General features: G+C 37.5%; 1 protein-coding gene across 1 annotated transcript; it reads right to left on the reverse strand.

The window, feature by feature from the left end:
* Positions 1–6,565: 6,565 nt before the first annotated feature.
* On the reverse strand, positions 6,566–7,020 carry LOC141835662 (uncharacterized). Its single transcript, XM_074723031.1, has one exon. It carries the CDS (start codon positions 6,906–6,908, stop codon positions 6,639–6,641), a length of 270 nt encoding a protein of 89 aa, XP_074579132.1. The 5' UTR covers positions 6,909–7,020; the 3' UTR covers positions 6,566–6,638.
* Positions 7,021–12,083: the final 5,063 nt, after the last annotated feature.

Consider the following 12,083-nt stretch of genomic DNA (forward strand, 5'->3'; position numbering starts at 1 on the left):
ACCCTAGGTAGCAGATCCTAGACCTCCGGTGGCTACTCTTGCCGTCGACACCGTCTGAGCTCGCCTGTAGTCGCGCGATCGAGAACAGAGAGAGAGCAGAGGGAGGTGGCTCGCGAGAGTAGCAGGGAAGAGAAGTCGCGATGGAGAACGGAAGTCGCGGCTTTAAACTTCCTTATCGGGTTTCTTGGCTTAACGGGTTTGAATCCAAAACCTATTACCCTTTAACCCATTTAGGTTATTTACCAATAAACCCTTAGAGTTTAGGTATTTTACCATAATACTACTTCCAACTCATTGGGCCTTTCGATCTATCGCTCTAAATCTCACCCTTTGATGAATCAAAGAAGTACATACTAAGTACATGTGTTTGTTATTATATCGGGATTAAGAGCATGTACATCTATAGTAACATAGGCTTTGTTCGATTATATAGTCAGTATAAATCGAACAATCCTAGAGATGGTCCTGCTCAATACACACTGAGTGTACTAGTGTAATTCTATACTCAAGACAGACTAAGACCAAATTACACTACAACCAGTTCAATGGTTTGTCCAATCCATTTTGGTTGTGAACACTGTTTATAATCTATAAGGAACTGATAACATGGTCTTCTGTGTGTGACTCCGCACACCATGTTATCTACAATATAGATTAAATAGACACTTGCATAAAAATTAAATGCAAACATTAACCAAATGTGATTCTCATTTCAAAATGTTTATTTACATAGATAGCTAGGATTCTTGTATACATCCTAACTGGGGACAGGGCTTTCCCTTTCAGTCACACAGAAGTGCTTTCGTAGTCTGAGACTCATGCGAATCCTCCCGCGGCGGGGTTGCGTCCCATGAATTAAAACCATCACCGAGAGAGCCTCGGTGACAAGCGGTAAAGCTTGACTTACCGGATGAGCATCGGCTAACGAATGGAGGATCCCAACAGTTTGTGGTTGTAGAGGTTGTTGGTGTCGCAGTGCCTCTTGCACACGACCTTGCGGATCAACTGATCTAGATCGTAGGTGTCATGGTTATCACCTCATCGTGGTATCTTTCCCTAACTGAGTCATGATTGTCGGTTGGTCTTTTAATGTTAACCATCACGATATTTTAGCTCAGATTTCTCACAGATGGCGCCAATTTATTCCAGCAAAGCGCCACTGATGGTCAAGCCACTAATTAACGAATAGTACAACGTGTGCGAATTCCTAGAAGAGCTCGATGGGGAGGGTGATGGAAACTTGAAATACACTTCAGAAAGAGGTTAAACTAGTGTCGAGGAGTCCCGACAGGTCACTCCGACGCTCAAGTTAGAGTTCTTCAAAAGAGGAAGATTACTTTAGCAAGGAAGATGAAAAAGAGAAGAGTTTAAAGAGTCGAACCTCCTATAAGACTTCGCTTAGAGTTTTTATAATCATCTAAAAACATCTCTGTTAGATTTGAGAGGTGTCCTAAGATAATCGTCTTACGGTTATACTATTTATTGGATAAATAGCAATTCACTGTTTAAGTGCACATTCCATATGTATTTGATTGGATCTTAAACTCAAATACTGAATGTCCACAATATGATTCATAGCATGAGAGAATTTATGATTAGATCACAACTCGTGAGCATCTCTACATGTGCAATTATGAATATATTGAAATTATCCCTAGTCAAGGAATTGATGAGCACGGACGTCATCGATTCTGTCGAGACTAACATATTTAGACTCCTTGATTAGCCAAGCAGCAACTAGGACTTCCTGCCTAGCCGCAACTAGGACTTTCTGCCCCTCGGTCCACCCGACCTACTAGGACTTTCTGCCCCTCGGTCCACCCAACCTACTAGGACTTCCTGCCTAGCTGCAACTAGGACTTTTTGTCCTCTCAGATCCACCCGACCTACTAGGACTTCTTGCCTAGCCGCAACTAGGACTTTGTTCCTGGTGTCTGGTCCTCTTGATTCAGATACAGGAGCACCCACTTCCTTTGTTTAAGGTTCAACCCACATGGTTAGATCTGGATCATGGCTCTTCCGGCGGTTAGTCTGGTAAAGAACGGCCTCGCTCTGATACCACTTGTTAGAATCGATGGAATCAAAATATCTCTACAATGACATGATATCGTCCACTTTGGGCCTAAGCCCTCATGGTTTTGTTCTTGGGCTCAAACCTAAAATGTCTCATACCAATGGAGATATTTTCCATCCTTTTAAACTCATAATATTTTCATGTGTTTTAGATGTGGGATTATGTTTGTACCCTTGCAACCCAACAGGGGTGGCACCATTATGGAAACCTACGAAGGGACCAAATCCGACAGCCATTTGTTTTTAATTTTTTATACAAAAAAAATAGTATCTGAGGGAACTAAGTCTGACAACCTCGTAACCACCTGCTTATTCTTACGCAACCACGTGTCCTCAGGAATATTCGCGTTCTCCATTAGTGGGCCCATGGAGGACGGGAGTTCGCAGACTATGTAAAAGTGGGGCCCAGGACTGAGCCAAAACCTTGAGGCCGAGATAGGACTTGGGACCAAGATGATTGAGATGATATGTCCGAGATGGGACTCGAGACCAAGATGGCTGAGATGGTGTGTCCGAGATGGGACTCAGGACCGAGATAGCTAAGACGGTGTGTCCAAGATAGGACTCGTGATCGAGATGGCCGAGATGATGTGTCCGAGATGGGACTCGAGATTGAGATAGCTGAAATGGTGTGTCCGAGAAGGGACTTGAGACCGAAATAACCGAGACGGTATATCCATGATGGGACTCAGGACCGAGATAGCTGAGACAGTATGTCCGAGATAGGACTCGGAATCGAGATGGTCGAAACGGTGTGTCCGAGATGGGACTCAGGATCGAGATGGCTGAAATAGTGTGTCCAAAATGGGACTCGAAACCAAGATGGCTGAGACAGCATGTCCGAGATGGGACTCAGGACCGAGATGGCCGAGGTGGCATGTCCGAGATGGGGCTCGGGACCGATATGGCCGAGACAGTGTGTCCAAGATGGGACTCAGAACCAAGATAGTTGAGACGGCATGTCCGGGATGGGACTCGGGACCGAGATGGTCGAAATAGCATTGGAAATCAAGTAGAGGTCCGGGACCGAGATGCCACGAAGGCCGAGATGAGGTCCAAGTCCAAGACGACGTGAAGGTCAGGATAATTATGGGGTTCTGCCCAACCTTCATTTGGGTGGAGTTCTACTCCCTTGGGTTATGTTGACTCATACTGCCAAGTCAATGTTAGGCTTGATTTTCACTTACTCTTGATCTCCATCCGAGAAGGGGACATGTCATCCATCGCACCTCCATCACAAGAATTAATGGTTTATTACAAGCTTTAAAATCCTTGTTAAATATTCATTATTACTTATTCATTTTTTAAAAAAATGGATTCTAGAAGGGTAGAAAGTTGAAATAATTTTTTCAAAAATTTCATTTTGATTTAAAAGGTATTTTTCACAAATCCTTTTTAAAAATCCTTTTAAAATGTTTCTCTTTTTCAATTGTTTTTAAATTTTTACAAATCTTTTCAAAAATTCTTTTAAAATTTTTCTATCTTTTTCAAAAATTCTTTGAAAATTTTTCTATCTTTTTTTAAAAAATCCTTAAAAAAAACTTTTTTAAAATTTCCTTTTTCTTTTAAGAATCTTTTTCAAAATTTCCTTTAAATTTTTTTCTTTTAAAAAACTTTTTTAAAATTTCTTTTAAAATTTTCCAACTTGCTTCAATATTAGTCTTTTAGGAATATTTTTAAATACCCAAATTGCCTATTGCTTGTCTTTTTGGTCTCTCAGGTAATTTTTTTGATTTATATCAAAGGGAGAGAGGATAGGTTAAAAGCTAAGTTTTTTGCTTTGGTTTTTGCCTTGGTATTAAAAAGGTTAAGTGTTTTTAGTATTTTCAAAATCTCAAGGACGTTAAGTTCAGAGGGAGAAATTAAGTTAAGGGAAGCTTTTTGAAAATTATTTTCTTAAGTGTTTTATATTTTCTTAACTTTAAACTTGATTATCATAATTAAAAAGGAGAAGATGGTTAGTGCAAAGAGTACCAAATAATTGAATCTGAATTTTGATATTGACAAATCAAATTTAAGTTTAATTGTAATCTAACAATGTTGAGTAAGTGTGCAGGTAGCTCAACTAAGAAAATCCTAATAAGTCAAGTTGATTGAATAGTGAAAGTCCTAGTAGGCCAGTTGAACTAGTGACTAGGCATGACTAAGTCTAGATGGTTCAATGGACTAAATATCTAGCAAGAAGGACTTGATGAGTCAGTGAGGACCGAAGGTCAAGTCAGAAAAATTTTGGAGGTCAAGTGATCGAATATTGAGTAGAGAAAGACCAAACGGGTTTGGAGGACCAAAGTTTAGCTAACGGTAAGTTGAGATAAGTTCATGGAGTAGAGTAGTTCTTCCAAAAGGAAGAACGGGTAAGGACGGGTCCTCTTTACAAAGACATCCTTAGGCGATAGCCCGACTAAGGAATTCACTTGAATTCCGAAGTCAAGATAGGACAGTCAGGTGACTATCAAAGTTAAAATCATGTTTTTTATTATTATATTCTATGTTAAATCTTATTTTGCAAGATCGGTAGACCAATCAACCGGATCGATAGATCGAACAAGTTCGGTAGACTAATCGACTGGATCGGTAGATTGAACGTTGATGTGTCAGCCAAGTCCTTCAGTGTGCTAACGTGGCATCCGATGTGGATTGGCTTAGTCTCGGATTGTTGATGTGGCACAAGATAATGACAACTTGGTTGACATGGCGAAGGGATAAGGGTTGACTGTTTGACGTGGTAGAGAGACTGATCAAGGATAAGGACTGAGCTACTGACGTTGCAGAAAAGCCTCATCAACAAGCTAACGTGGCGGAACAGGAGAGGCCAAGGTCGGATTGGTAGACCGATCAACTGGATCTAGATCCAATTTCCACGGAGATCAGTATACCAATCAAGTAGATCAATAGACTAATCCAGGCTTATAAAAGAAGCCCTCATGTCGAGGCTTTTACATCAACTTCCAAGTGCTTCTACTCTCGCCTCGCTCCGAAATGCTGACGACACAACGACCTGCTACTCCGACAATCGCACACAACTCCGGATCATTATTTTATTGTCGGTATAATTGTATTTCCTTTTATTGTTTTTCATGTTTTTAATTGTAAAAGGAATGATAAACGTGTTACTGTTCCTCGACCTTTTGTAAAGACGAGTCTCTTTCTTTTTTAAGAAAGAGACTAATAGTGAATTGTCAATCGAAAGTGATTAAGGATTGTGGACCTTGGACTAGTAGCCACAGAATGTGAACCAAATAAAAACAAAGTGTCTTTTATGTGGTTGTTTGTTTTTGTGTTTATTTCCGCTGCTTAACTCTAAAATGAGTAAATGAGTTTTAAACAAAAATTAGCAACGAGTGCTATTCATCCCCCCTCCTCTAGCACTTTTACAATCCTACACTATGGTCCCACAGGTAGAGGAGGTCAGGGTTTGATGGGACTTTATTATCGTGGAGGGCATCAGCCTAGTATACAAGTTCCTGATAGAGCAACGATCCAACCGAGTTCATTTGAGCTCAATGATTTTTATATAAAAGTGTTTATGTATAATATTTTTGTTTAAATTGATCTAATTTATTTTAACGCGTTATAACAATTATAGTGTAACTACTATAATAACATTGGAATAAAGATATTTCGAGATGAGAAATATACTAGAGCATTGTTCAACTTTCTAAAAGCAAGGAATCGCCCTTTTGACAATTCTAACAATTAGAGCATCCCTTTAATTTTTGCCCAATCTAGAATTAAGCCTTGGGATGGCAAGTGTCTTTGCCCGATCTAATAGCGTTTTTGTTTTTGCTTTCAATGATCATACTAGGTAATATCCATTGAAATGCTACCTATTAACTGTTATACTAGTTCATTGTCATTGAGCTGCTTATCAGTGACTAGACATGCTAAGATCATAAATCAAATATTATGCCCTGGAGTATAGCTGAGTTGGCGATGACGGAGTAGAGTTGTAGAAATAAGTAAGGGTTCAAATCTCGACGAAGCCGAGATAATGCTTTTTTCCATTGTGATCAACTGCACCTTCTCGATTTACCTCCTCACAGATGATCATATGATTATGAGATCAACTGTGTGAAGCCGCTAGGGTGACGGATTTCACCTTTGCAAAAATAAATCAAATTTTGTGGTTTGGATTGAAGCTACAATTCAATAACTATCTGCATTCTTGTGGATCCTATACACATTTCAAAGATCTTTCAACAGATTGAATTAGCATTACAAACAAATACTTTTCTCAAAAAATTACAATAGGAATCTCCTTCATATCAACAAGAACAGTAAGCACGGGCACCATCGATTCCCAAGATGAATTTTTTGGGCAAAGTTAACAGCGATCATCGACTGTGTTATCAATTTACTAACGACATTGAGATACTGAATCAAAAGAGAGATACAAAACTCACAGAGATTCTCCCTCGCAAAGATCGAATTTTTAGGGCAAATTCAGACCCACACACACATCAACAAGAACAAGGAGCGGAAAACTTTCAAAAGAGGGGAAATTCAAGGAGGGGGACTCACAGATCGGCCGCTTCCAACGATCAATCTTGGTAAAATGATTTCGATCAGACAGGGGGCGAGGGGAGCTGGGATTCATCAACGTCGTCGTATTGGTTGGGGGGCTTGGTGAGCATGAGAGGGCGGTCCTTGGCCTCCTCGTGTTCTTCGTCGTCGTCATCGTCGTCGTCGTCCTCGAAGGTGTTGAGGGTGATGCAGGAGCAGCGCTCTAGGGAGGCGAAGAAGGCGGACACCACGCTAGCTCCCACCCAGCTCGCCACCCCTTCCACCCTCCCGTACGGCGTCATCGGTTGCTCCATGTTGTCGTCCGTCGCCATCCGATCGCGGATCCTGAGACGCTTCCGCTTCGATTTGGCGAGGGAGGAATCGAGAAGTGAAGAAGAGGCAGAGAAGGCCGAGAATAGAAGAGAAAACGTTCGAAGATGGGGAAAACGTTGCAGCGGAATGCCGCAAAAGTAGCAGCTGGTTAATAAAATATAAAGTGGATTTTATACATATTCCTTGCAAATATATAAACCAGCTATTTTTAAATTTTTTAAAAAATTAATTAATTATATATATATATAAGAATTAAAAGTTTAAATTTTCAAATTAAAATTGCAAATTAATTCTTCAATCTAATTTTGAAATGTACATGGTAAATTACTATTATTTAGAATTATAAAATAATACAAGTATTTTCTTAGACTCATTCCATTTGCATCGTCTAGATATTTAACTCTTTGAATATATTAATTGAAGATGATCAATCCAATTTTATAAAAAGTTTCCATTGATCATAAAATAAATTCAAAAAATAACACAAATAGATCATGATGGACAGTCCAACACCACGAGTAATTTGAGTTACCACAAATGTATGATATACCATGTGAGAAAATTGAATTCGAATTCATCCGTTCGATCAATTGGACAATCTAATCAACTCGATAATTGAATCTAGAAGTTCTGCTTGTAACATAAATATTATATTTTAATTTCAGCCAACTAGAAATGATTTGAATCAATTGGATAGTTGTTTGTACTAATGAAGTTCTCATTACAGGATAAAGATTGCGGCAATGGTGATCTAAATCAATTAATAGGTGTTAAGTGAATTTGATTAAATTTGAGTTTGATTGACTATGTTTTGAATTGATTAAAATCATAATTAACTAAGATATGAATTTATGATCTTATCTCGAGTTGATTGATTTAAGTTTACTATAATGTATTTGAAATGACTCAAAACGTGTGGAGTTGAAATAAGGTTTCCATGATCAATATTTTAGTCAATTACAAAATATTTACAACAGTATGATGTTTTTTTGATTGTCTATGTAATTAAAAGTTTTTTTAAAATTTATAATTCAGGAAATTAAAACATAAAGATCTTCTCATTGATATAGCTTTAGATTGACAACTTACCTTGATCTATGAGTAAGTAAATAATGACTGCAGAAGACAATTATTATAAGTCTCAATTTATCTCTTTCCCTTTTATTTTTCTTTCTTCTTCATACCTTTTTGATGGCTATGGTGAAGAGATTCTTCTAGGAGAGATAGAACCCACTTACGTAAATAACCAATCTAGCTATCAAATTAGTTACGTGCAATTTTCAAAAGTTTAAAATAATTCTCATAATAACCAATAAGTCCCTTAGATTAATTAATATTTCACATGAGTCACACTTCTTTAATTTATTTATTATTTATTATTTTTTTAATATTCTTCCACTTGATTCATATGATATTGTGTCATTTAATAATTTAATAATTACATCAATCATAATGTGCATGAATAGACTTTACATATATTAGTTCCATCATTAACGTGATCAAGGATAGAAAACTAATAAGAGTCATGACAGTTATATGTTATTGTAACAACATATTTCCTTCCATGTACTACTATATTAGCCTTCTCCTCACACGATTTTAGAATGGGAAGTCCATAACGGGTTCAAACCTAATGTCTTTATCAAAGATAAAATCTGTTTTCAACATCATCATTTGCATGCATACACATAAGATAGAAAACAGAAAATTCAGAAACTTATACATTAATGAGCTCAGTGTCAAACAACATTACTGTTTAACATTCACTAGTAGACATAATGCTCATACTCTCAACATGACCAAAAAATATTTTGGGCGACAACCCTTTTGTTAAAGGGTCAGCTATCATAAGATTCGTGCTAATATGTTCTATTAACACTCTATGTTTCTGAACTTCTTCTTTAACGGCAAAGTATTTCAATTCCATATGTTTAGCACCTTTAGAATACTTGTCGTTTTTAGAAAAGAAGACAGCTGCGGAATTATCACAATAAATTTTCAGCGGCCTGGCAATACTGTCGACAATTCCAAGTCCTGAAATAAAGTTCCGCAACCAATTAGCTTGAACCGTGGCCTCAAAGCATGCCACAAATTCAGCTTCCATGGTAGATGCAGCAATGACTGATTGCTTTGCACTCTTCCATGATATCGCTCCTCCAGCTAAAAGATACAAATAGCCAAATGTAGACTTTCTTGTATCTACACAACCAGCAAAGTCTGAATCTGAATATCCAATCACCTCAAGATGATCAGATCTTCTATAAGTAAGCATGTGATTCTTTGTCCCTTGCAAGTATCTTAAGACTTTCTTTGCAGCTTTCCAATGATCTAATCCTGGATTACTCTGGTATCTACCAAGCATACCAACTGCAAAGCTAATATCTGGCCTTGTACATGTTTGAGCATACATCAAACTCCCAACAACAGATGCATAAGGAATCATTTCCATCTGTTTTCGTTCCAAATCATTCTGTGGACATTGCATGAGACTAAATTTATCTCCCTTTTGTATTGGAACAGGAGATGCTGAACATTTATCCATTCTGAATCTCTCTAAAACTTTATTAATATATGTTTTCTGAGACAAACCTAACAATCCTTGTGACCTATCTCGGAATATTTCTATTCCAATCACATAGCTTGCCTCACCCATATCCTTCATTTCAAAGTTGTTAGAGAGAAACTTCTTAGTCTCACTTAATAGACCAAGATCATTAGTTGCTAACAAGATGTCATCAACATACAGAATTAAAAACATAAACTTGCTCCCACTAACCTTCAGATATATACACCGATCAACAGTGTTTTCCTTAAATCCAAAGGACATAATTGTATCATTGAATTTAAGATACCATTGTCTGGAAGCTTGTTTAAGTCCGTATATTGATTTCTTAAGTTTGCACACCATGTGTTCCTTTCCTTCTTCTATAAACCCTGTTGGTTGGTCCATATAAACATCTTCCTCTAAATTTCCATTTAGAAAGGCAGTTTTCACATCCATTTGGTGTAACTCTAAATCATAATGAGCTACCAATGCCATAATAATTCTGAAAGAATCTTTCTTAGAAACTGGTGAAAAAGTTTCCTTATAGTCAATGCCATCTTTTTGAGTAAAACCTTTGGCTACAAGTCGTGCCTTGTAACGTTCAATATTACCATGAGAGTCACGCTTAGTCTTAAAGACCCATTTACACCCAACTCTCTTATAGCCTTCAGGTAATTCCACAAGGTCCCATACATCATTCTGTACCATTGATTTAAGCTCATCTTTCATGGCATCTAACCATTTATCAGAATTATCACCATTAATAGCTTGTGAAAATGAAACTGGATCATTATCAATATTTAAGTCATCTTCTGACTCTTGTAGATAAACCACATAATCATTCGAAATAGCAGATCTTCTTTCTCTTTGGGATCTTCTTAATGCTATTTCATGTAGTTGTTCTGCTATAGGTCCATTATTAACCTCAGGATCATTAATTTGTTGTTCTTCTTGATTGTTACGTGGTTCAACAACATGAGGAACAACAATTAAAGAATTAGAAGTACGAGTTAAAGGAACTTGTACTCTAATTTCCTTAATCTCCACATTCCGTGAAGCTTCACTCCCACTGGTTTCACCATTCTCAATGAACCGAGCATTTCCAGTTTCAACAATTCTTGTACTATGGGTAGGACAGTAAAATCTATACCCTTTAGATTTTTCTGGATAACCAATGAAATATCCACTGATTGTTCTTGCATCCAGTTTCTTTTCTTGTGGATTATAAATTCTTATTTCTGCCTGGCAACCCCAAACATGCAGGTGCTTTAAACTAGGTTTCCTACCTGTCCACAGTTCAAAAGGTGTCTTGGGAACTGCCTTACTAGGAACCCTGTTTAACAAATACATGGCAGTTTTTAAAGCATGAATCCACAATGACATGGGAGTAGGTCAGGGTGACCGAGGGGCAGGAAGTCCTGGTGGGTCGAAGATTCAGACATCAAACGGAGGATTTCCATTTGAGGGGGGTCTATGGTCCTTTGTTTGAGGGGGGGATTGTTGGGTTGCAAAGGTGCAAACATAGTCCCACATCTAAAACACATGGGAAAGATCATGGGTTTAAAAGGATGGAAAGTATCTCCATTGGCATGAGGCCTTTTGGGGAGAGCCCAAGAACAAAACCATGAGGGCTTAGGCCCAAAGTGGACAATATCATGCTATTGTGGAGATACAGACATCCTTTAGACCCTACAGAATTACTTAACATGCTCCTAACCATATCCATTAAGGTTCGGTTACACCTTTCTGATACACCATTTTATTGTGGTGTACCTGGTATTGTGTATTGAGCACAAATAGCATGTTTCTCAATGAATTTAGCAAAACCAGGATGTTGTCCTGTTTCATCATATCTTCCATAATACTCACCACCTCTATCTGACCTGATAATTTTTACCTTTCTGTCTAATTGTCTTTCAACTTCACTTATATAAAGTTCTAAGGCATTCACTAATTGAGATTTTTTATACAATAAATAGACATAACCATAATGTGAATAATCATCAATGAAAGTGATAAAGTATTTTTCTTTACCAAAAAAACTACTACCAAAAGGTCCATATATATCAGTGTGCACAATTTCAAGAAGCTGAGTACTTCTTGTGACACCTTTCTTTGTGTGTTTTGTTTGCTTCCCTTTAACACAATCCACATAAAAATTAAGGCCAGTGAAATCCAAATCAGGAAGAATGTCATTATTTACCAACCTTTTCATAGAAATATGACCTAAACGCATATGCCACAAATAAGCAGAGCGTTCATTCACCAAACTACGTTTAGTGCCAACATGATGCAAGGTCAATAATGTTTCAAAATATAAATTATCAAGATTAAATTTATATAAACCATCACAAGGTATACCAGATCCAATCATATAAGTATGCTTATACAAACTGAAACATCCATTACCAAATTTAAAATAGTATCCAGCAACATCAAGTTTTGATAAAAAAATAAAATTCCTAGAAATACTAGGTACATAAAGAGTTTCATATAAATCTAAATGATGGTCAGTATCAAGGATTAAACGATAAGTCTCGACAATTTCCACTAGAGCTTTCACTCTATTCCCTATGAGAACGAACTTCTTATTTGGGCTTTGTAACGACCGCCCTTCTTACCATAAGGA

The sequence above is a fragment of the Curcuma longa genome, chromosome 10, assembly GCF_044706935.1.
Source record: "Curcuma longa cultivar G26 ecotype Majalengka, Jawa Barat chromosome 10, ITB_CL_G26_1.1, whole genome shotgun sequence".
Taxonomy (NCBI): Eukaryota; Viridiplantae; Streptophyta; class Magnoliopsida; order Zingiberales; family Zingiberaceae; genus Curcuma; species Curcuma longa.